This window comes from Carcharodon carcharias, chromosome 21 (assembly GCF_017639515.1).
Source record: "Carcharodon carcharias isolate sCarCar2 chromosome 21, sCarCar2.pri, whole genome shotgun sequence".
In the NCBI taxonomy this organism is placed as follows: domain Eukaryota; kingdom Metazoa; phylum Chordata; class Chondrichthyes; order Lamniformes; family Lamnidae; genus Carcharodon; species Carcharodon carcharias.
The window spans coordinates 64,261,646-64,283,224 of NC_054487.1; the positions used below are offsets into that span (position 1 = coordinate 64,261,646).

Sequence of the window (21,579 nt, forward strand, 5' to 3'; positions counted from 1 at the left end):
AGTGAGGGGAGAACACTGCATTGGAGCACTCGTAAACCTGTTAGTAAGTATCCCCATTAATCACAAATAGGGGCACATGGGTGAGGTTATTATTCATTGATTTTGTTAGGCCTTTAAAGCTTGTGGATAAAAACAAAACTCACATTCCTTCATGCTGGTGTTCTTATTGATTGCTGCGGCTGTGTGACTTGTGTCTGAAGGTTGAGGGAAGAAATCAGAAGTTGAGGGAGGGCAGAAGCAATCATGTTCTCATTTGGATGATGGAGGATGTTTGGATATAAGGGCTACAGGACTCTCTCATTGCAACTGAGAAAAGGAGGACTAAAATTTCGCCAAACTGCTTCTTTGGCAGTGGCAAGACGTACTATATACCTTTGCCACATTAGGGCATTCCTGGTATCATGGTCATTCACTTGATCACAGCTAGGGCCATTTGCAGGAGCATCGCCGTAGTCCCTCAACTCATCACCACCATCATCCCCAGCGGATTGACCCCCGCCTGGCCTGTCATCATCCTCCAGGGCATCTCTTCTTTGGGTGACTATGTTATGGAATACGCAGCAAACCATGACCACCAGGGACACATGTAGGGGGAGTAATGCACCTCCAGATCTGTCCAGGCATTGGAAGTGCATCATTTGGAGACTGTTGGTCTGTTTCACTATGGCCCTGGTGCTGGTGTGGCTTTCGTTGTACTGTGTCAAATCTTGGCACTTTCTCAGGTGTCATTAGCCATTGAGTAGATAACCCTTACCACCTAGCAGCCATCCCCCCAAGGAATCCAAGCTGGTGAAAAGGCCTGGAATCTGTGAGTCCCTAAGAATATGAGCTTTGTGACTGCTGCCCGGGTACCTAGCACACACCTTCATGACCCATTTATGGTTGCACAGCAGCTGGACATTCATTGAGTGGAAGCCCTTTCAGTTTATGAAGATGCATGTCTGTCCAGCAGGAGCCTTAGTGGCTCTGTACGTGCAGTCAATGGCTCTCTGCATCCTGGGGAAACCTACAAACACTGCAAATCCTTGGGCTTTGTCCATCTGGCTTTAGACATCCTGAATGAAGATTTAATTCCCAGCCCTATGGAACATTGCATATGTGAACACCTTGATACAATGGTCTGCAGCAGGCTGTGTTATCTCACTAAGGTCTCCATGAGCTGCCTGGGATGACCCTGTTGCGAATAAGTTCAGCACCACACTCACCTTCAATGCAACAGGCATTGAGTGGCCCCCAAAACAGTAGGATGAGTTCTACCCTATGAGCATCTCACAAAGTGATGTCACAGTGTCTTGAAAGTCTGAGTTTTTTGCATTGAGTCTTGCTCAATTGCAGGTAGCTAAATCTCTGCCTGCATACCCTTGGGGTGGCATAAGATTGTCTGCACCTCTGCTGAGGGTTTCTGGGCTCCTCCTGATCCTCGGGATCTAGTTCTGCTCTGTTCCCTTCCTGAAGAACCAAAGCATCCTGAGCCTCCCAGTGTTCTCTCCTTCCTCTTGCCATTCTCTTCCTTCTCCTCCTAATCCTTCTCTCCTCCTCACTAGAGGTTGTATCTCCAACTGAGACCACAATATCCTTCTGTCTCAGATACTTTTCACCTCTCACCCCTGGGTAACGGACAGGAAAATATTGAATCAAAAGAGCCTTCTGAATTAGAGGAGAATCGTCCTCATGACAAAATATCCACATCAATATCCTCATCTTCTGACTAGGTACTTTACAGCCTGCCAGACTGAACATTGAGTTCAAGAACTTTAGATCATGAACTCTCTCCTCCATCCCCAGCCCCGTTCTGATCCCCCTTTTTCCAAAAATTTATATATATTTTTCTTTTCCCACCTATTTCCATTATTTTTAAATGTATTTCCATCCATTATTTTATCTCTACCTTTTAGCCTATTTCGATCCCCCCCCACCACCTCCCCCGCCCCACCCCACACCCCCACTAGGGCTATCTGTCCCTTGCTCAAACTGCTTTCTACCTTTAATGTCCCCATTAGCACATTTCTTAGCTAATATCACCACCCTCAACACCTCTTTGTCCTTTTGTCTATGACATTTTTTGGAAATCTCCACCTATCACTGGCCCTCTATCCAGCTCTACCTGTCCCAGCCCCCCTTAAACCAGCTTATATTTCACCTCTTTTCTATTTTTCCTTAGTTCTGTTGAAGAGTCATTCGGACTCAAAACGTTAACTGTATTCCTCTCCGCAGATGCTGTCAGACCTGCTGAGTTTTTCCAGGTATTTTTGTTTTTGTTCTAAAATGTCCACAAGGTTCTTCTGCTCATTCACATGAACAGTCTTTGCAGTTAATGGAGTTTGAATTGCAAAGCTGAGACTCTGGTCTCAGCTGCAGTTTTAAAACCTACCCAAACAAGCTTGTTCATGAAAAATTGGATTCTCCACCAGTCGTGAATCTCACCCTGAAGGCGAATTGCCTTCTGAATGTATTAGAGCAGTGAGTTAGGTCATTAATGACCCTAATTGGCTTGTCAGTTGCAATTTAAATAACAAGGGCGGGTTCCTGACTTTTGACCTGTCATCGGAAACCGGCGTAATGACGTCATAAATGGTGCCCGAAATCATCACACCCCACAATATGCTCAACGAAGCAGTGAACAGTCCTGATCTGGAAGCTTCCTATTCAGTCCTTGTTTCTATTTCACAGTCTGGTCTTTTTTTTGAATAAGACTTATTTATTCCACCCTGTGTTTATATGGGCCATACAAACATACAAAAATGACAGAAAGGACAAGACCTACTGTATCCAAATACATACAATCCCTGACTACCCAGAACCATATAGTCTCCTGAAAGAGGGGGAAAAAACAAATAACAAATCCACACAAATTAGGCAACAAAAAACTGGAAAATCCTTCTCTGACCTTTAAAGTGGACAAACTAGTCCAGGAGATCACATTGGCCTTGATTTACATTACAGAAATAGGTCCAGTTGTTGCATGAAGGAATACAGCGAATCAACATTGAAGCCAGCAACCTGCTCCACTATTTTCTGAGAAAAGACGAACACCTGAACATCCCACCTAGTCTGTCCTTCCATAACTTGTAAGCATGACCATTGACCATCCTTAACCTAGAAATAGTTGGCCCATATAAACACAGGGTGGAATTTTCTGCTCCCACCAGCCGCGGGAATTGTGGCTAGGAGGGGAGCAAAATTTGTCAGGAGACCAAAAATCGGTTACCCAGTCAGGAAATTAGTTTGGAATCTTGTTCTCCTGACTTTCATGGCAGCTTAAAGGTGGTTGAGTGTCCTGTAGATCTATGTCGGGAACCCCATTTGCATCCCATAAATGGTTATTCAAAGTCCAACACACCAGAATCTTGTGCTCCCTTCAAATTAAATACCCCACCAGCGGGAATGTAGAACTTTCTGTTTCATGATTGTACGTAAGTGGTGTGCATCTGGCGAGGTAGACTTCTTCCTGGACTTTCAGATCAGTAGACACTGTTTTCACCTTCCTTTCACACCATCACTGAGAAACATCAGCTGCCTGCATTACATGCTGCGCCAAGGTTGGGCATAGGAGAGGGGTGAGACCAAACTAGGACTGGCAGAGGGGAGTCAAGGAGCAGAGTGGAAGAGTGAAAGGCTGTCCAGGTGCCATTCAAATATGGCACAAAGACATTGGAGCCTATGAGGCCACTTCCTGCCACGAGATTCGATGTGCTCCTCATGGCTGCATAATTAATGAGCTGACCAGCACAAGATCTCAAGTGTAAGGTACCCTGCTCTCCAATGGAAATCACTTTGAATTTCACTTTGTCACTGGATTTAGTCTCTGGAAGGGAAAATTCCCATAGTTATTTTATAAATCACTTACAATTCATCCCAAAATCTATATTGTTCTAGGGTATAGACACTCAACTTGTTTACCTGGGTAATGTAGGAGTGCTAAAATGGAGTTAATCTTGTGCACCCTGGTGTGATCAAAACCCCAATATTCCCCACCATATGAGGAGACCCAAACTGGGCAAAGTATTCTAACAGAGGTTTAGCAAGTATTTTGTAGAAGGACAAAATGGTGTGTTTTGTTTTATAGTGAATTGACTTGCCAATCTAATTTGCAGAAGAGAATCACAAGAATGGTCCAGGGAAGACAACTTTAGGCATGAAGATAGATTGGAGAAGTTAGGACTGTTTTCATAAACAATTACAGCACAGAAGGAGGCCATTCGGCTATTGTGTCTGCGCCGGTCAACAAAGATCTAACTACACTAATCCCATTTTCCAGCGCTTGGTACATAGCCCTGGAGGCTATGGCAACACAAGTGAAAATCTAAATACTTCCTAAATGTTACAAGAGTTTCTGACTCAACCACCCTTTCAGGCAGTGAGCTCCAGAATCCCACAACCCTCTGGGTGAAAAAAATTTATCCTCAACTCACCTCTTAGCCTCTGCTTATTACCTTATATCTATGCCCCCTGGTTGTCGACCCATCTACTAATGGAAAAGGTGCCTTCCTATCCACCCTGTCTATGCCCCTGATAATCTTATACACCTCCATCAGCTCCCCTCTCAATCTTCACTGCTCCAATAAAACAGACCCAGCCTATCCAAAACAAAAATAAAAATAAAAATACATGGAAAAACTCAGCAGGTCTGGCAGCATCTGCAGAGAGGAACACAGTTAACATTTCGAGTTCGTATGGCTCTTCAACAGAACTAAGTAAAAATAAAAAAGAGGTGAAATATAAGCTGGTTAAAGGGGAGGTGGGGTAGAGCTGGATAGAGGGCCAGTGATAGGTGGAGATAACAAGGCAAAAGAGAGGTACGGAAATCCTGTCAGAGAGAAGAGCAATACGTCTTCAAGGTAGGCATTCCTTGAAGAGAAGTGGCAGTCAATTAAACACTAGGATAAAAGCAAAAAACTGCAGATGCTGGAAATCCAAAACAAAAATAAAAATAAAAATACCTGGAAAAACTCAGCAGGTCTGGCAGCATCTGTGGAGAGGGAATCCCTTGTTTCTCTTCAGAGGTCACCTAGCTTGGTCAGTGGCAATGTTACCAACTCTCTTGTGAAGGTAGACGTTGAAATTTTCTACCAGAATACATTTTGTACCCTTGATTGCAGCAGAACTTTTTCCAAGTGATGATAAGCATGGAAGATTACTGATTCATCAGTTGGGAGAAGGGTAGCTGATGATCAGCGGAGGTTTCCTTGATTTCTTTTGGCCTGATAACCACTGGACTTAACATAATATTTCTGTAATAACCTTTTGCATCCTTTTATATTGCCAACCAATAACTTCTGTTTCAATAGTGATTATTTGTACCAAATAAAATGTGAAATAAGTAAAATAGAGGTAGATTGTCAGCAGTAAAATAAGTATAAATTGCTGAATTTTTATTGGGCCTAATCTTTTTTCGGTCATACTAAGCCATCCGGATTGTCATGTGTTTAAATGATGTTGAAAAGAAGTAAACAGAATGTTACTTTCCAATAGAAAAGTCTCCATTCCAAAAAACAACCAAAACATAATCTAGCTTTAAAGCGTTACAAGAAATATTTTAAATCATCTATATTAATGTGTTCTAACATGCTGTAATTCTTCAATGAAAAAATTATACATGATTTCAAAGTTTCTATATATTAATATATCCAAGCAAATAAAGTCTTAGTATGAGAACAATACTGTGATTTGCTCTTGTAATTTGTCCACATGAAAATCTTCATCCTCATATTTTTTCCTGTCCTGAGCCAGTGCAAGAGTATCAATTAATAGTCTAGAATTCTACATAAATGCAAAAGCAATTTCTTTCCTATGTGCTACAAATTATAAAATTCAAATGCATGGTCTTAGCTGAAGAACTCATCAGGTTTGCAGCCGCTAAAAATTGGCAAAATGTAACTGTTAACCTCCTCCATGATTGAAACCTTTCAATAAACAAAGTCGCAAATTTCCCTGCAACTCTGAGAAGGATGGGGAATACACCTTTTCTCAAATGAATTACTGGGGAAGATTTTCAACTTTTCACCCAGTGATAAAACTGATAAAACCATCTGAATTTAATTTTCATTAAGATTATTCTTTAGACACTCCTTAAAAAATAAAATAAAGCAAATGATAGGGCTGGATTTACGGGGCGTCCTGTTCCCCGCACTGCCCCTGACTAAAAAGTAGGTCAGGAGCCCATCCACTAAAAGCTGGCCGCTCTGCAGCCATTTTACATTCGGTGGGACATTAATTGGCTTAGGGCGAGACTTCCCCCTGCATCTGGGAAAGAATGTATCAGCTGGGCCAATAGACTAGCTGGGCCAAACTAGTGTTTCATATAGGTTTAACATAACCTACTGGCTTTAGTCCTCCAATTAATGGCTACTCAAGGGCCTCATCTCGACCCTGCCGCTTTTTTGCCCACAGCAGGGGGAGGCCCATGCCAACGGGTAACCTAGCAGCTTTAGCTGGACAGATTGGTGTCAGGAAAGGGGGGTGGGCATCTTCCTTCGCGAATGCCACGTGCCTATGTCCATCAGAGACAACCCCTCAATATTACACTTCCTCCTTTGCCTACCCACCCTGCCTCTCAAATTCAGCCACCCACCCTCCCGCCCCATCACTGAGGTCAGCCAGCCTGATCCTAGCAAAATCCCACCAATTTATTTTGGCATCCTGCTCCTGTGACTATCTCTAATGGGGATTACACATAGTCCCACCAGTGGCCATTGCTCCCGCCTGGCGCAGCAGGGGCTATTGATCTGTTAACTACCTGATTGGCTGGTAGCTCTCTGAGTTGGGACTTACTGTTCCTGAGGGGTAGAAATCCTGCCACCAGTCTATTAACGGTAAACTGGCTGTCAAATGACAATAGGGCATCAGTTCTTCTCATGGGTGGGCTCCCCACTGACCTTTTAGCTGAGGGTTGGGGTGGAGGGAGGGTGCGGGGACCACGGCTCCCTGTAAAGTCCAGTTTATTGTCTTTCTTCAGCCAAGAAGGACCATTTCCTTCATTTTACAGTTACTCTATAGGGGTTAGTAGATATGTTCTGTGAATTTGGCAGTTAACCTCTGAATGTTCCTTTCTCTTCACACAGATGCATGCTCCACTTTGGCCTCCATTAAATGGTTGAGAAACATTTAAACAGATGATAATCCGGATGATTTAGCATGATTGACAAAAGGTTATGTCCAATAGGAATTCAGCAATTTATTCTTGTTTTACATCAATTTCTCTGTTAAAATTGCAAAAATATATTATTCTATTCAAATTAAACATTTAAAAACCTGAATACTACAATATGGTGACTATAAAGAAAATGTTTAAATATTACCTTATCCTCTAACGCAGCCATTCGCTCTTTTAAATGCAGCTGAAGTCGCTCGTTAGACTCTGTTAGCAATCTGTCCACTGTGTCAGAGAGCCTCTTATTGTGCTCTTCATTCATTTTCTCTCTTTGGCGGGCCTATGACATGTGAAATTTTAAATGTGAAATGCAAAAATTTTAAATTCATACCGAAGATTAGCGACAGTTTTGAATAATTACATTTTGCCATTCACTTGACAAACCCAAGAAAACAGAAATTTATGTGCTGTAACCATTCTGTGATTTCGTCAGGTTGGTCTCAGCCAGTACATATTCGGAACTGTGAATTGTGAACAAATCTTCTTTCTGCTATTGTACAGCATTCTGTACTTTGTTACAATGTGGCAGAATTTTCTCTTAGTACTGTGTTGCATTTCTCATCAAACCAATTTTCACTTGCCAGTTATTTTGGATGCATATTTTCCATTTAGTTTGTTTCTCTACATGTTTCATTTTTGTCTTTTTGGTTCAACTTATTTGAAGGCAACATCTCGAAGGCATAATCTGCTAGTGACACATTTTACAGTTTCACAGCTAAATGTTCTGATTTTGCAATGGAATGATTTTGTGATTATTACAGTTTTGGAAATAAGCTCATTCACTCTGGGATGTGTATTGTGCCTATTGTAATTGTCTGAACTAAATGCTGATGGCAGTGCACCAGTACAAAATAGGCTTCCTCATCTGCTCTGAATCCAAAATATTGGATTTGGAAAAAGCATTAAGAGTCTTCCAAATTTTGAATGTAATATTTCATGAAAAGAATAATCAAAGTCAAAAGTGTGATCTGAGCACCAATTTTTAATGTCATCGGTGGGTCACAGGAAGGAATAATAGAATTGTACAGCTTTGAAAGAGATAATTCAACTCAACAAATCTGTGCCAACTTTTCACTCCTTAGCTCTTTCCTCATGTCCCAGCAATTGTTTTCTCGTTCAAATTTTTAGCCAGTTTCCTTTAGAAAGCTACTATTGAATCTGTTTTCACTACCCTATCAAAGGTTGCATTCCAAATCCTAACCACTAGTTGCATGAAAAGATTTTCCTCATGTTGCTCCTGGTTCCTTTGCCAATCACCTGTGCCCTCTGGTTATCAACTAATCAGCCATTGGAAATAGTTTTTCTTTATTTACTCTATTTAAACCCTTCATGATTTCTGCCAGGCAGGGAAAGAAAAATTGATTTCTAAGTACCAGACAAAAATACTGCAATCTTCTGCTAGCCACTTGGTAAACCTTTCCCAACTTTAATGCTAACTTGGATTTGGCTCACTCATGTAGCAGCCAGAATTTCGGTCCCCCAGTTTGGCAAATGGTCTATGAGAGCTCACTGAGCGTTGGGCACTCTAATATGGCCTGAAACTGAAAATAATTCAGTCCTCTTGCTAAGCCTTTCAAGCTCATTTTGGGTGAAACCTGAAAATTACCGGCCCCATGAAAGACTCAGCATCCAGTTTCATGGTACAAGTAGGAATGCCTTCCTACTTAAAGACATGTACAGGTCTATTTATTTACATAGTAATGATACCTGAGGAGAACAAACGTATTTAATTATCTACCCATGGGGATTGCAAATGAGACTATCTCTTGGAATTTCTGAGGTTTTCACAGGTAACAGATCAATGGAGGCCCTGGATAAATGGTATCAAAACTAAAAATGCTATTTATGCTTTTTTTTAGGGTTTGCACTGGCATTACAGCATTGATAATGGAGCCTACTATATGGGCAGTACCCATGTAAATTTATGGCCTATTTATTTCCCAAGAACCAAGCAATAAGTACCTGCCTAACTGTGAGCACATCTCTCACAAATTTCTTTTCAAATCCTTTCATTGACAATCTGTATCTCTCTCCTAATTTACACCCCAGCAGCCACCTTACAGCAGCGTATGTTCCTACTTCCACCAGCAGCAAAGCCTTGAGGGATCTCATAAAAACCTTAGGCTGATGTTTTGTCTGGGTGTGCAGGTGCATGTTGGTGTGTGAATGGCCACATCCCCCACGCCCCCGGTAAGGTCAGGATCCCCATTTAAATGAAGGACGAAAATCAGATTTCCTCCCACATATAATTTTTGTCTGGTGGTGCAGGGTTTCGGAAGCATATTAAAAGCATGCCATGTTTAAGAGCTCACGAAAAAAATGGAAAGCCCTTTGAACAGTCAGAAATTTTCTGAAAAGTAAGTGTAAAGTGCTTTTACGCCTTCAGATGTTACTATTAACTGCTGTGCTGTAACGTAGATGTGTTTTTAATGCAGTGATTCATAATAGGCATCTGTTCTTTCAAGGTAGGCTGAGCTTACATTGACCAGCCTTGTTTATTTGTTCACAGGCATTACAGTGCTTTGCCATTGAGAAAACACTATAATGCAGTCAAAAATGTACAAAGTACCCTGTCAGCCTGTGCTGTCACCTTTTCTACTGTGATTTAAATGGCTGATTTAAAAAAAAATTGATTTTGACAAACCTGACCACCCGCTCCTTTGCACTCTGCTTTGAAATTGAAATGAATACTTTCTGTTATTTCCTTCACAGAGATCAGTCTATTGTTTGGACAGCTGTGGCCATTAGCAATGCTTGGTTGAGTTTCAAGTGTTAAAGGGTTTCAGAACAGGAGATGTTCCATTCATCTGAGAATGAATTACAGTTTCAAGAAGTTGTAATAACAGATTATCCCTTTCATGTGGTTTCTGGTTTATTGACACAAGTTAATAGGGTTACAATATTGGAAGGCTTTTTCACATGTCACGATACATTTTTTTTCTCAGTATCAATGCAATGAAACCTTTTAGTATATGGTGAGAGGCTTATTTTTCCCCAAGGAATGTAAAATATTTTCCGTTGATATTGCATGGAATTAGAGGGCTGTACATATTGGGTGAACGGCAATGGAGGATACACGGCGGACATAGAGGTGAGAAGGGTGATCTGAGGGTGCATGAGTTGGCATGGGGGTGGGTGGGGGTGAGGGAGGAGAAGGGTAAGGTTTGGGGCCCTTTAATCACTATTGGAGGCTGGGGTACTGTGTTGGAGAGTTGAAGCAGGCCTTCTAACTGGCCTGCCTCCCTACCCACACTCCTCACACGCTCCAGCGTGGTTCGTAAACTGTAATGTGAACCCAACCTCAGTGTGAAAAGACAAAAATGGTGTGTCGACACATGGGTTGGGTGTAAGGGTTCCGAACCGTGAAAGTGTGCAGGTCACTTTTCCTAAGCCCAGAGGAAGATATGGCGCCACTGCGATATTGCCTTCACTTCCAATTAGGCATAGGTATGGGAGTTATGCTGCCAAAGCATCTCAAACTTTAGCATTACACAAGAGCCACAAATTAAATTCAAAATACAGTATAGTCAGCATGATAGCAAGACTTGGGAGAGCAAACAATTAATTCATCTCCATTTGTATAAGCACCCATTTTAACAAGTAATACAATGAATAACAATTTAAATAACTAATACAGGAGGATCTAGGATCCTTTGTATATTATTCTCAATATGATTTACCCTCTGAAGTTCTTGATTCTTTTCTTCAAGCTGAGTCTCTAAGTGCCTCAAACGTTCTTCTATGCTGCCATGTCTCTCTTCAGCCTACAACACAAATTGACAAAGATGTATAGACCTTACTTTTATCTTATCAAGTTGATAAACCCATACATGTGTTTTATTTAAACAAGGATAAACAAGCCAAGCTCAAGCCTATGCTGTCTGTGGACTTGTGTTCAGAATTAAGCAGGCAGCTAGAGAGCATTGCTTAACATTTGTGGACTGGTAAAGCCGATAACATCTAAGCATCAGCAATACTTCATTATAGATTTCAAAAATATTTTCATGAGTGATGAGTTCAGCCATATGTAACAACATGCTGGATTTTCATGGTTAAACCACAATCCTGCTATTTTCAACAAATAAAGCTTGTCAAGCACAAAACTGTACAATGATAAATTGTGAAAAAAAAGTAATCTAATTATCAACCAGCAAGACTACCTTCCTAAGCATGGTGATCATTTCTTGCAGTTTTGCTTCCAAAATATAGGGATAATCATCAGATGAGGTAGAAGAGGTTGGGTCAGACTGACAAGTCAAGGAAAAGAAGAGGGACAAATCGAAAAATCAGAACTAAAGACACAAATGCTGAATAAAATACAGCACATAATGTTTAAAACAAAAAGAATGACTAAAGGCCAAACACCAACTGTACAAACCAATAGCACTTTCAAAAGCATGACAGATATATTAAAATAGTTTATTACAATCAAATATAAGTATTTTTCAGACTCCTTAACTGAAGCAAATATCAAAATGTTGTTGCAACAATGCTTTTTGTTACAGTAATTGATTTTTCTCTTGAAAGGTCAAAAAGTATTCAGGGGTTTCATGTGAGTTTATTGGGGGAAAGCATTTGCTCTGTGAATAACAACTTATTCACTGCAATCAGCTGGAATTTTTTATGATAAACATTTGTTTATAACTGTTCTACTTGTGACCATTTTAGTAAAAAGTTTTTGACCTGAAATATTGGGTGAATTTAATACTCCCCCAGCAATGGGCTGGGATGCAGGAGGGACGCGAAATGGGGCAGAAAAGTTGGGGTGGAGAGCCCGTTGAGTTCAGCCTTCCTGCCCGGAGGCCAATTGAGGCCCTTAAGTAGCTACTTACCCCTGCAGAAGCTGGAAATCCCAAAGGCAGCCAGCAAACTGTCTGATTGGAATTTTGTCCCAACGGGGCTCCTGGAAATGGTCTCCAGCTGATGGACAGGCCCACCACTACGACCATTAAATTCCATCCAATAATTCTATTTCTCTATCCATTGATGCTGCCTGATCTGCTAAGTATCATCAGCAAATTCTGTTTGTATTTCAGATTTTCAGCATTTGCGGTATTTTGCTTTTGCAAATGATTTATTGATGGTAATGCTTTCAGAATTGTTAGACTAAAATGTACATATAAATATTAAACAATGCACATTATAGAACATAAAAAATCTATAATTGACTTCAAGGATAATATACAAGTCTCCTAAGGATATAGGAGACTGTATATGAACTACTTAATATTTACTTAGTTTGCTTCAATTCTTGATTAGATTACTTTTCTGACTATTTCCCTAAAGAAAGAAAGAACTTGCACATATATAGTGACTTTCATAACCTCAGGACGTTGAGGCCAAATGGCCTACTCCTGCTCCTATTCCTTATGATCTTATGATCAAAGTGCTTTACTGTTAATAAAGTACTTTTGAAATACAGTCACTACCATAATGTAGGTAACACTGCAGCTAATTTGTGAACAGTGAAATCCTACACACTGCAATGCGATAAATGTCTAGAAAATTAGTTTCTGGTGCTGGTTGAGGGATAAATTTGGGGAGGATTTAGATTTGCTCTTTCTTAACATGGGATTATTTACACCTAACTAACAGGCCATATTGGGCCTTGGTATGACATTTCATCCAAAAGGCAGCACTTTTGACAGTGTAGCGTTCCCTCTGCATTGCACTGAAGTGCCAGACTGAATTATGTGGTCAAGCTTCTGGATTAGAGCTTGATCCCATGAACCTCCAGACTCAGAGGCAAGAGAGCCACTACTGAATCATGGCTGACACCATGGCCCAGAAATTCAGCCACACATCACCCACAAAGCCTGAAAGTGGGTTATTTCCTTCAGCACATTCCCAGTTATATTGTTTTATTTTACATAGGGTTACATAGGAAAAACATAGTTCATGGGATATACGCACAGAAACAGACCATTTGGCCCAAGCAGTCCATACCAATATTTATGCTCCACTCGAACCTCCCCTCCATATTCTCTTGTCTAAATTACGATCCTAACCATCTCCCTCAGGTGCTTAGTTTCCCCTTATATGCACCTATTTTACTGGTATTCACTTCAACCACTCCCTGTGGTAGTGAGATCCACATTCAAACTACAATTGTTTAGAAAAAAGAACTTGCATTTATGCAGTACCTTTCACATCTTCATAACATTAAAAAGCAGCTTGCAGCCAATTGCTTACATTTGTTACAAAGAGAAACAGCAGCCAATTTTCACATAGCAAGGTTCCACAAGTGCAAATGAGCTTATTGATTGGTTAATTTGTCCTACATATAATTATATAGAATATAATTGCACAGAAATGGACCATTCATCCCAACTAATCAATGTTGGGGTTTATGCATCCTCCAGCCTCCTTCCAACTTTGTTCATCCAAATCTATTACCATAACCCTTGACTCCAGTCTAGTTTCCTTAGCCTCGCTTCCCCATAAATGCTGTAAGAAGAGTTCCACTCCCACAAGCCCTTTCGCTCTTGTCCTAGGGGCTGACCTGCACTTCTGTGCAAGTCAAGAGCTGGAGTGCAGTTTGCTGCATGTCCGTGAGCTGGTAGCTCATGACTCCCATACTGCGGTAGAATGCCCTTGCTACAGCAAATATGGGGTCTGTTTGAATGTGGCTAAGTAGAGGGGTAGAGTGCAAGAGTATCTGCTTTGCTGTCTGAAGAAGTATCAGTGAATTGTGATGTGGAAAAGGCAATTTTGAGTGCATATGAGTTGGTTCCTGAAGCATACAGGCAGAAATTTAGGAAAACAAGAAAACAGGCAAGGCAAGCTTATACTGAGTTTGAGAGACAAACTTTTAAAACAAAATAATTGACCGGTGGATTTTTTTTTCTTTATTCATTTATGGGATGTGGGCGCCACTGCCTAGGCCAGCATTTATTGCCCATTGCCCTTGTTCAGAGGGCATTTAAGAGTTAACCACATTGCTGTGGGCCTGGAGTCACATGTAGGCCAGACCAGGTAAGGACAGCAGATTTCCTTCCCTAAAGGACATTAGTGAACCAGATGGTTTTTTTTTATGACAATCGGCAATGGTTTGGTGGTCACCATCAGACTTTTAATTCCAAATTTCACCATCTGCACTGATGGGATTTGAACCTGGATCCCCAGAGCATTACCCTGGGTCTCTGGAATACAAGTCCAGTGTCACCGCCTCCCCAATGAGCATTAAAAATATGTGCATTAAAAATGGACAACATATGCAGCTCTTAGGGAAGTAATTCTTTTGGAAGAATTTAAAAAATCAATTCCACCAGCAGTGAGAACTCATGTGGAGGAACAGAGGGTTCATTCTGTAAGGCAAGCAGCAGAGATAGCTGATTATTATGAAATAGTTCATAGAGCTAAAGCTTTCTTCGTCATCCTTTTAAATCCGAAAAGGATAGAAAGTGAAACGGTGAAAGGAAAGTTGGTAGTCAGGGAAGGGAAGGGGTAGCTGGAAATTTCCAGGAAGTTTTTTCTCAGAATAAAAAGGAAGGTGCTGAGGATAGGAGTGATATTTGAAAATTGAGGTTTTTTCATTGTAATAAAGTGAGGCACACAAAGTCGGTGTGCGGGAAATTGCAGGGAAAATCTGTTGGAATTATTGGGGTGCAGAAAAGTTCTGCAAATAAAAGTACTGTGAGTTCTGGGGTTCAGGCACAGGAGAAACCAGTGGTTTGTGTACAAGTAAAACAGGGAGAATCAGTGATAGGCAAAGAAGTGGGAATATGTTCACAGTTTACCTAAGGTAATTCTGAGGAGCAGGTTGAAGAAGTGTTTAAAGATGTTGTGTGTGAGGGAAAAGTCTTTCCATGTGTGCAGGGTGGAGTAGGTAAAGATGTTAAAATGTTAAGAGACACAGGGGCTAGTCAATCCTTAATGTTGTGGGATAGTGATATTTCTTATTCAGAGGGGTCACTGCAGGAACAGGTGACAAATGAATGGGGTTCATGGAGATGTTAGATCTATTCCATTGTGAAAGGTAAATTTAAAGAGTAAATGGAAGACAGGAGAAGTTATTGTTGGAGTAATGGAAAAATTGCTCATTGCAGGATTTCAATTTATTCTGGGTAATGATATAGCTGGATCACAAATGAGGGTGATGCCTATGGTAATGGAGTGTTTTCAACAGACGTGTTACAGAAGGGCATCTTGGATTGTTTCCAGGATGTGTGATAACATGATCACAGGCACACAAGTTGAAACAAGAAAAACAAGAAGGGCAGGCAATTCAAAGGCAAGAAAAAGGTGCTGAAATCCAATTAGCTGGCAATGTGTTTGATAACGTTGTTCAGGAGGACAGACGACAGGACAATTCAGCTGAAGTGTTTAACTCAAGGAGGTTAGCGGAGTTACAGAAAAATGATTTGCAATTAAAACAGTTATATCAGGCAGCTTACTCAGAAACAGAAGCAAAATGTATTCCAGTATGTTATTACCTTAAGGGTGATATTTCAATGAGAAAATGGAGGCTGGATCATGTCTCAGCAAATGAAAGCTGGAGTGAGGTATATCAGAATGTTGTCCCATTAGGGTATAGAAATGAGATTCTGAGAATTGCTCACAAAACTCCAACAAGGGGATATTTAGGAATTAGAAAGACACAGGCAAAAGTACAGAAACATTTTTATTGGCCAGGGTTGCATAGGGATGCTGTCAAATTCTATAGAACATATCACACGTCAGGTAAGAGGAAAATCACAAGCAGTGATTAAGCCGGCACCTTTAATCCCAATATCAGCATTTGACAAACCTTTTACTAGGGTTATGATTGATTGTATAGGACCCTTCCCGAAGACTAAAAGTGGAAATCAGCACTTACTGACAATAATGGTTGTGTCTACCGGGTTTCTTGAAGCGATACCTTTAAGAAATATTACAACTAAGAAGATTGTGGAAGAGTTAACTAAATTTTTTTACAAGATACAGTTTACCTAAAGAAATACAATTAGATAAGGGTTCAGATCTTATGTCACAGCTGTTTAAGGAAGTAATGAACAGTTTGGGGATAAAACAATTTAAGTCAACAACTTATCATCCGGAGTCACAACGGGCTTTGGAAAGATGGCATCACCCTTTAAAAAAACTATGATGAGAGTGTACTGTCAGAGTTATCAACAGGATTAGGATAGGGGAATTCCATTCTTGTTATTTGCTATTGGATATGCTCCTAATGCATCGACTGGTCTTAACTGCTTTGAACTAGTTTATGGTCATGCGGTAAGGGGACCACTGAAATTGATTTATGAGAAATTTTTGGGTCAAAATTTGGAAACTATTCTCCTAGATTATATATCAAATTTCAGGGAAAAATTGAATAGAGCATGTGAGATGTCTAGGGAACATTTAAAGATGTCATTGCAAGTAATAAAAAGGAAGGCAGTTAAGAAAGCAACAGCTCACAGTTTTGTTTCTGGAGAGAAAGTGCTGGTTCTATTACCAGTACTAGGTAATTCATTAAATGCAAGGCGTAGTGGACCTTACAAGGTTGAAAATAAATTACGTAAAGTAAATTATTTAATAAATACTTCAGATAGAAGAAAGAAGCAGAGGGTGTGTCATGGAAATATGCTTAAAAAGTACTTTGAAATGGAAGAGGACCAAAAGGAGGTGTTAGTGGTGGAAAATAATGAGAAAGAATAGAAATGCAGGACTCTGAAATTGATTTTCCTCTAATCAAATTGGATAATGAGGGGGCGCTTCAAAATTTAAATGAAATATTGAGTTACCTTCCAAACAAGTGTCAAAGTGATTTGGAAAAGCTTTTGCAGTCACACAAACCTATTTGCAGGAATAAATGGGGAAGATAGATTTAGCTTTACATGATGTGTCTATACAGGTTTCCTCCTTAATAAGGCAACATCCTTATAGATTAAATCCAGCAAAGTTATCACAAGTAGAGAAAGAAATTGATTTCATGCTTCAAAATGATATAATTGAGTCTAGTTGCAGTAACTGGAGTTCGCCTATTGTGCTGGTACCAAAATCAGATGGAACACAAAGACTGTATGTGGACTATCGAAAGGTGAATGCGATGAAAAAAGTGGATTTATATCCTCTATCATGGTTGGAGGATTGTATTGAGAAAGTGGGACAATCAAAATCTATCACAAAGAATGACTGGCTAAAAGGATATTGGCAGGTACCATTGTTGGAGAGAGCAAATTGGAGATATTGTTGGACATACAGGCTTTTGTGATGCCAAATGTACTATATCACTTTAATGTCATGCCATTTGGTATGAAGAATGCACCTTCGACATTTCAAAGACTCAAACAAAGTATTTGCAGGTCTAAGCAACATGCTGTTTATATTGATGGTCTGATAATTTTCAGTCAGATGTGGGAGGAGCATTTACCACATCTGGAAGAATTATTTTCTCAATTACAAGCAGCTAATTTGGTGATGAGCTTGGCTAAAAGTGAATTTGCACAAGTGCAAGTTACGTATCTAGACCATACCATTGGGCATGGCAAGGTGGCTCCAAGAGATGCAAAAGTCAAGGCTACCGTGGATTTCCCACTGCCTACAATAAAACGAGAAGTTTTTAGATTTCTGGGCATGAGGGGGTTTTACTGGAAATTTGTACCAAACTTTAGCAGTGTGGTTGTTCCACTGATTGAGCTATAGACACTGTCCTATAGACATTGTCCAATAGACACTGAAATGTCAGAAGGCATTTGATAGTTTGAAAACTGCATTAACTACCACACCAGTTTTAGCAGTACCCAATTATGCCAAGCAATTTAAGTTGGCCATTGACGCAAGTGATATAGGTATTGGGGCCGTATTGTTACAAGAAAATGACACTGGAATTGAAAAATCCATAGGATATTTTTCATGGAAGTTAAAAGCACAACAGAGAAGATATTCAACGATTGAAAAGAAGATGTTGGATTTGGTGGTAGGATTGCAGCATTTTGAAATCTATGTTGCAAACAATTCATCAATTGTTTATACAGACCACAATCCTTTGAAATTTTTGGACGAATTTTGAGACAAAAGTGCAAGGCTTTTCAGGTGGAATCTATTATTATAGCCATTTAATCTAAGGATTATATATGTTGCTGGTAGAGAAAATCTGATTGCAAATGTGTTATCAAGAGTTTGAAGCTTAAAGGGAAGATTGGACATTTAAAAAATGCCTGGACACTGAACTGGAATGATTTCTGTTGATACCAAGGACTTGTGTATATATATATTATGTTAATGCATGCATCTGGTAATGTAATACTGTAGCAAGTATAGAAGATGGTGTAAGATAGGTTATTAAAAATGAAGTCGTCTTTTAAAATTATGATGGTTTGTTTTTTGATAGGGAGGGGGATGTCATGAAGTAATATTAAAATCTATAATGTCATTGGAAATTACTGCTAAATTGGAACTGTAGTGGGGTCTATGTCTATGTGTGTGTCTATGTGTGTCTTAATTGGATTAAAGATAGCTAGTCTGGGTGCTTTGACATATAGTAGCTTTGAGATGTTAGTTAGATAAACGTAAGGAGGAGAAGGTAAAGTGTAAATTTGCATTGGTTGAATAAGCCATTGAAAAGAATGGGTAAAATCTTGCACCTAGCTGAGTGATGCTAAGCACTGTGTTTATATTAGTAATAAAATTGGTGGAATGAAAGGATATTAGTGTTAGTAGAGGTAAAATTAAAAACCTAGCAATACAATGGAAAAGTTACATTCAAAGGGGAAGCTAGGTATAAACAGAAATGGGTTTGTGTGTGTAATTCAGAGGCATTTAAGATCTAACCAGCCTGTAAGCCTACAACTGTGTCTGCAAAGGAACCAATTTACAAGGAACCTCATTTTAAATTTGTAAGGTCAAATCTGTTTATTACCCTGAGCATGTGGGCGCGTGCCCGGCATGCCCGAGCATGAAATGACATGCAATGATGTTGGGCATGCCTCCTGACGTCATCGTACAGTCTCGCGATGTTTTGTTCGGCAGGCACATGCCGGAGTCAGCTGCGCACCCGCTGATAATTAAAAGGCCTATTCAGGTAATTAACAAACTCATTAACTTGAAATTTACTCTGCCCGTCTAACCTAATGGCTGGCGGACAGGCGAAAAGGCCAAGCGGCCTTTACAATTTTTAGGAAACCTCATCCACAAGTGGGATGAGGTTTCCTAAAGCTAATACGCATTAAATAAAAGCTTCATTTTGGAATTAAAACTATGTCCCATCTCATGTGACAGAGGGGCATGTTTTACTTCATTTTTACTGTCTTTATTAATTTTTTAAAAAATCGATTCAATCTCCCTGAGGCAGCTCCGTGCGTCAGGGAAATTGAAGTGGTCTTTTGCACACATGCGCGAACTGTATGCCAGGCCCAGCTCTCCATCCTCCCCCCCGCCCATACAGGCAGCGCTCAATTCTGTCGCTTGCAATCCACGCAAGGTGGGTCTTAATTGTCCTGCCCATGTGAAATCACAGTGAGGAGCCGGTCGCAGATGGTGGTTGGCTTCCCGACTGTCCCTACCCACCCCTGCCGAGCCTGCCCGAAGAGGGAAATATTCTGACCTATGGGTTATTGTTGCCTTGGTGAAGATTTACCTGGGAGCGATTAATTTGGGGATTTGTTTAAAAGGTATTATGGTAGTAATTTGTAGACATGTGTATATGTTTAATTTGTTGTAAATTAATAAATGCTTAATTTAGTTTTATATAAAAAAACTTCTTGAGGCTTGGTGGTTTTATTCCTGAATTCATAGCTGCATTTCAAACATACCAATTGAAAATATAGGTTATGACAGTTGTTCAAGTTTCTCTCTGGGATTTAAACAGCTCAGCCTTTACCAACTGCTGTGTCATAACAGGCATCCAGAACTGTACACAATACTCCAGCTGAGGTCTAACTAGTGTCTTATATAAACTCAACATAATCTTGTACACTATGCCCCCATTAATAAAACCCAGGATTCTCTATGCTTTATTAGCTGATTTTTCCACCTGTCCTGCCACCTTCAGTGATCTATGCACATATACACCAAGGTCCCTCTGCTCCTGCATCCCCTTAAGAATTGTACCCCTTATTTGATATTGTCTCTCCACGTTCTTCCTACCAAAATGCAACACCTCACACTTCTCCTTATTGAACTTCATTTGCCATCTATCTGCCCACTCCACCAACTTGAAGCCTTCCGTGTCCATATGCAGCAATGCTTGGACGACATTCAGCTTGGGCTGATAAGTGGAAAATGACATTAACACCATACAAGTGCTAAGCAATGGCCATCTCAAACAAGACAGAATCTAATCATCTCCCCTTGACATTTAATGGCATTACCATCGCTGCTATCAACATCCTGTGAGTTCTCATTGACCAGAAATTGAATTGGACCAGGTATATAAATATAATGGCTCAAGAGAAGGTCACAGAGGCTGCAAATGCTGCAGTGAGTAACTAATCTCCTGACTCCCCAAAGCCTGCCCACCATCGACAAGGCAGAAGTCAGGAGTGTGATGCAATACTCTCCACTTGCCTGGATGATTGTGGCTCCAAGGACACTCAAGATGCTCAATCCCATCCAGGACAAAGTAACCTGCTTGATCAGCATCTCATCCACCAAGCTAAACATTCATTCCCTTCACTGCTGGTGCACAGGGGCAGCAGTGTCAACCATACTCATCAAGCCTCCTTCGACAACACCTTCTAAGCCTGAAACATCTACCACCTAGAAGGGCAAGGGCAGCAGACACATGAGAACGCCACCTGCACGTTCCCCTCCAAGCCACACAACATCCTAACTTGGAATTATATCGCTGTTCCTTCACTGTTGCATGATCAAAATCCTGGAACGCCATCCCTAATATTACAGTAGATGCATCTACCGCAAAGACTGCTCTGAAGCTAATTTAGCTTCGAGTTGCTGTTTCCAGTCCACTTTGTAAAATTTGCCTTTCCTCGTCTACTTTTGTCCTTCTCAATAATTATGCTAAATCTAATTGAATTATGATCACTACCACTGAAATGCCTTCCCCGATACCCCTTTCACCTGCCCAGCTTCATTCCCTTATTTGCCTTATTGACTCGACTCCTTACATTGGTATTGCTTAATGGTATTTACTTCAATTTCCATTGTTGTCTAATTTTTGTCTTCAATATTCAACTTTATCTCCCCTCTATATTTACATTCAGGTTGCATCTCCCTGCCAAGCTAGTTTAAACCCTTCCTAAAAGACCTAGCGAATGCACCTGCCATGATACTGGTCCCAGCCCTGTTGAGATGTGTGGTAAAGTGGAGTGCTATGTACATTTAAGATAATGTAGACAACTTATCATGTGACTGTATTGACCAATTGCTACACAGTGTGGGATTCTTGGGTAACTGTAAGACTAGAACTGGAGGTGATTGAAGAAGCAAACATGGTGTTAGTGCTCCGTTCTTAGTTCCAATAAATTACAAGTGTTTTAAATATCAAG

General features: G+C 40.4%; 1 protein-coding gene across 1 annotated transcript in view; it reads right to left on the bottom strand.

Moving 5' to 3' along the window:
- ppfia2 (PTPRF interacting protein alpha 2) overlaps positions 1-21,579 on the bottom strand; it is a 647,479-nt gene that overhangs the window by 197,344 nt on the left and 428,556 nt on the right. Inside the window, exons 13-14 of the mRNA XM_041215777.1 lie at positions 10,831-10,914; positions 7,299-7,430 (exon numbers count right to left, since the gene is read on the bottom strand). Coding sequence (XP_041071711.1) covers positions 7,299-7,430; positions 10,831-10,914 — 216 coding nt within the window. The remainder of the gene's footprint in view (positions 1-7,298; positions 7,431-10,830; positions 10,915-21,579) is intronic.